The sequence below is a fragment of the Lissotriton vulgaris genome, chromosome 4_1 (genome assembly GCF_964263255.1).
Source record: "Lissotriton vulgaris chromosome 4_1, aLisVul1.2, whole genome shotgun sequence".
Taxonomy (NCBI): Eukaryota; Metazoa; Chordata; class Amphibia; order Caudata; family Salamandridae; genus Lissotriton; species Lissotriton vulgaris.
In genome coordinates this window covers 2,066,605,487-2,066,609,114 of record NC_141691.1, presented here as the reverse complement: position 1 = coordinate 2,066,609,114, position 3,628 = coordinate 2,066,605,487, and the positions used below count along the sequence as shown (strand labels likewise).

Genomic DNA, 3,628 nt, shown 5'->3' with positions numbered 1-3,628 from the left:
CAGGCCCGTTCCCACACATAGTTACAGTTGAAGTCCCTGCCCCGGTCACAACAGGTGATGATTATCGCGCAGCTGGATATTCCGCCGATTCACGGAATGTGTGGGGTTCGATCGGATCTCGTAGGGTGGGGGCTTTGATCAGCTCGGGGGTCCTTTGATGAGGGAAGCCTTCTACTGTACGGGGAGGGGCAATAAACAGTATCGGCAGAGCTAGGTGTCGGCCTGGGAACGAGGAAGACAAACGGGCACAGGAGAAAGGGGGGTTTTTGCATCAAAGGATCTGGGACCATGAAAGGGACGGAGGGAGGGGTCGCGCTAGGAACAGGATGGGGTTCCGAGGCAGAGCTGCGCTGAAGAGGGGTTTATGACCCGAGGCATGTGAGGGCGAGGGGGTTGTCAGCATGCGGGGGATGCCTGCGAGGCTTGGAGAGGGAGAGAGACGCGCTGGCTATCAGCAAGGGCAGGGAAGCCATGGTGTTCAAAATGGCGGCTGTTTACGTGCACGAAAGGGTTCGAGAAGAGCAAGAGGGCGCCGATAATGTTGACGGTTTCAGCCTAACTTTCAACAGTCCTCCCTTTTTCAACATATCTAGCCAACTTGCTTACTCAATGTCAATTTTCATCAAATTCCTAACCTCGGTATCATACAATGCTCTCATGTGTTCGCTTCCAAAGTCCACAGTTTCGGGGAAAATACAACTTGCACATAAAGAACACAGAGGTGGCAGACATTGAATTCCTAACCATAGACCACATATTACAACTACAGGAATCAGGATAATGGTGAGCAGTCTCCAGCCCCAGCTCTCAACGGTGTCCCAGAACCAACCACCAAGCGACCATTCTTCTTGTTCTTGGTGGACTTCTGAAGAGAGTCTGTGAAGATGTTCGATGGCTTTGTACACTGAGGGTGAGTTGTCCGGTATGTATGTACAACAGCTGGACCCAATAATGCGGCAGGCTCCTCCACGGTCCGCCAGAACCACATCTAGAACAAGGCGGTTCTGAAGAGCCACCAGACGGACCGCTTGGAGCTCGGCAGTGTTGTTAGCAAAGATACCAGCTGTGATGTTCATGGTTGTCTCAACTGCCTGAGTCAGATGTCGGATGGCACGGCTGTTTGCCATCGGGCCCCAGAGGGGGACGAGTCCTTTCATAGCATCGAGGAACTGCGCTCCTGTTGAGTCGGCTTGCTCAATGTCTTTGGCTCGTTTTTGTCTATGGTGATTCGCTGGGGCCACATAAGTCGGAGGAAGGACGAAGGAGATGAAACAAGTGCCCCCCCAGCCTTTGGGGAGCCAGGTGTAGGCCTTTGTGCCGCAGACGAAATAAATGTTTGGGGATGACACAAAGGAAGGTGGATCCGTGGAATCCAAAGTTCTGGTAAAGCGGCAAGCGCTGCGGCCCACCCGCTGTGTCCCAAGTCCTTCTACACACATGTGGCCTGTGACGTTGATGACCGACAGGGCCACAGTCAGAGTGGCAGCCGTTCGTTTCCGCAGATAGGAGAAGGTGGGTCTGGTTGGATTGTTGAACACCTGCATTTCGATTCGTTCCTTTTCAGGGATGTCCATGTGGATCGATTTGTTGGGGGTCAGCGGGCAGAAGTGTGTCTTTGTTTTGTTTCGCCCGACCCCGTGAGAAAAATGCGCTGCAGTTCTGCCGGAGGTGGCATTGTCCTTATAGCTTTCTTGCAGGAGGATCAGCCAAGCAAGGCAGGAGCCGTGAACAGAGAAGGGTGAAGGGATGAATGGTATTGAATGTCCAGTGGCATGGGGTAGCAACCCACAGATCCAGCAGTTGGTGGCATTGGTGGCAAGATTGTGTTGGTGAAGCAGCTGCACGAAAGAGTTATTCCAAAACTCCTTTCGCCTCTCTCTTAGTTGAGGAGAGAGCGAAATCAGATAATGTTCCTTCATGGTGGTAGGCTGAGCAGTGGTTAGGAATGTTTCGTGAGCAGGTGCATGTTCTTCCATAATCCAGAGCGTGGTCATGAGGAGAAAGCAGAAGAGGATTGCGATGAAGAGTGCAATTGTCTTTGAACTATGGAGTCTGTCTGTTCTCGGATTTCTGTAGTGGGTATTTCCTGTTGTCTCCATCGTCTTCTTATTTGGCGCTTCCATCATCTTCTTATCTGGCGCTTCCATCATCTTCGTTTTCAAGGTGCTCGGTAGTGGGCAGAACCACAGACTTAGTTTAGCTTCTCTTCCAGGTAACCCTTGGTAGTTTTGGGTCACCGTTCAGAGACCTTTTAACCTAGTCAGTGGCCTACTTAGCCGAAGCTCCCTCCTTTCGACGCAGGAAATACCCTTCTCGAGATGGCACGGTGGGATCAGAATGTTTTGAAAGTTCAAGTGTCTCTGTGTCGGGATAACAGTTCAATGATGGTCGGTCTTTGTTCCGGAGCTCTTCTTGGGTACTGACGTTGTCTGTCGTGGCCAGGGCTGAGGAGACCTTTTTGCAGTGATGGGCATGCAGCCAGTGCTTCTTCCCCTCCACTCGAAGAGCTGTCCGAGTGGTGATCAACACTTGCCAGGGGCCCGTCCACCGGGGTTCCAAACTCTTCGACCGCTGAAAATTCCGGATCAGCACGAAATCCCCAGGTTGGATGGCGTGACCCGGACCCCTGGAAGCATCGGGGATGGCCTGCTGCACCTGCTGATGAATGACAGACAGAGTTTCAGTCAATTTATACAGATAATCAGACATTAGGACGTCCGGGACGTCATGAATGGAAGTTGGTTTTGGGGCAGACCAGACACTCATGGGTCGACCGAAGACAACTTCATAAGGAGTTAAGTGATGTCGGGTGGGGGTAGAGCGCATCGATAGCAATGCCAGTGGGAGGGCGTCTGGCCATTTCAGACCCGTGGTAGCCACTATCTTGGCCAGTTTAAGCTTTAGTGTGGCATTGTGTCGCTCAACAAGTCCAGCAGATTGGGGGTGGAAGACTGCGTGAAATTTCTGTTTAATACCCAACCCCTTCACGATGAGCTGGATAACTTCGGCTATGAAGTGGGGGCCATTATCACTCCATAAAATACGACAGAGGCCGTAACAGGGGAAAAATTCCTTCAACAGTACCTTTGCAGTGGCCATAGCGGTGTTGTCACGGGTTGGATATGCTTCCACCCACTTGCTAAATGCGCACACCACGACAAGTACGTATTTTAGGCCTTGGCACCTGTCTAACTGGATGTAGTCCATCTGTAGGACTTCAAATGGGTGGTTTGGGACCCCAAATCCCCCCCGGGGCACTACAGTTCCTTTCCCGGGGTTGTGTTGCAGGCATATTAAGCATTGTTGGACCAGGCGTTTGGCGGAATCTGGGATTTTATCATTGTGCCAAACTCTGGAGACAAGTTCGATCATGGGGGCTGACCCTATGTGGGCAGGGGAGTGTGCCATGGTCAGTATGGGAATCAGGTATGAGTCAGGTAGCAACCATTTGTTTGTGGTTTTTGTCCGCCAGCAGCCTTCGTCATCTTTTAATCCCACCCGTGTCCATTCAGTCAGTTCGTGTTGTGTGCTAGCCGTTTGAATGTCTCTAATAGTGTCCTTAGCGTCAGTCCAGTTTTCCGCTTGTGACCTGGTCACGTACATACGTGTTGTCGTCCTATTTTCAGCT

General features: G+C 51.7%; 1 protein-coding gene across 1 annotated transcript; it reads right to left on the bottom strand.

Annotated features, from left to right (window-relative positions):
- Nucleotides 1-602: 602 nt before the first annotated feature.
- Nucleotides 603-2,150, bottom strand: LOC147725001 (endogenous retrovirus group PABLB member 1 Env polyprotein-like). The gene has a single exon (XM_086967098.1). The coding sequence runs from the start codon at nucleotides 2,148-2,150 to the stop codon at nucleotides 603-605; it is 1,548 nt and encodes a 515-aa protein (XP_086823224.1).
- Between the last annotated feature and the right edge of the window lie 1,478 nt (nucleotides 2,151-3,628).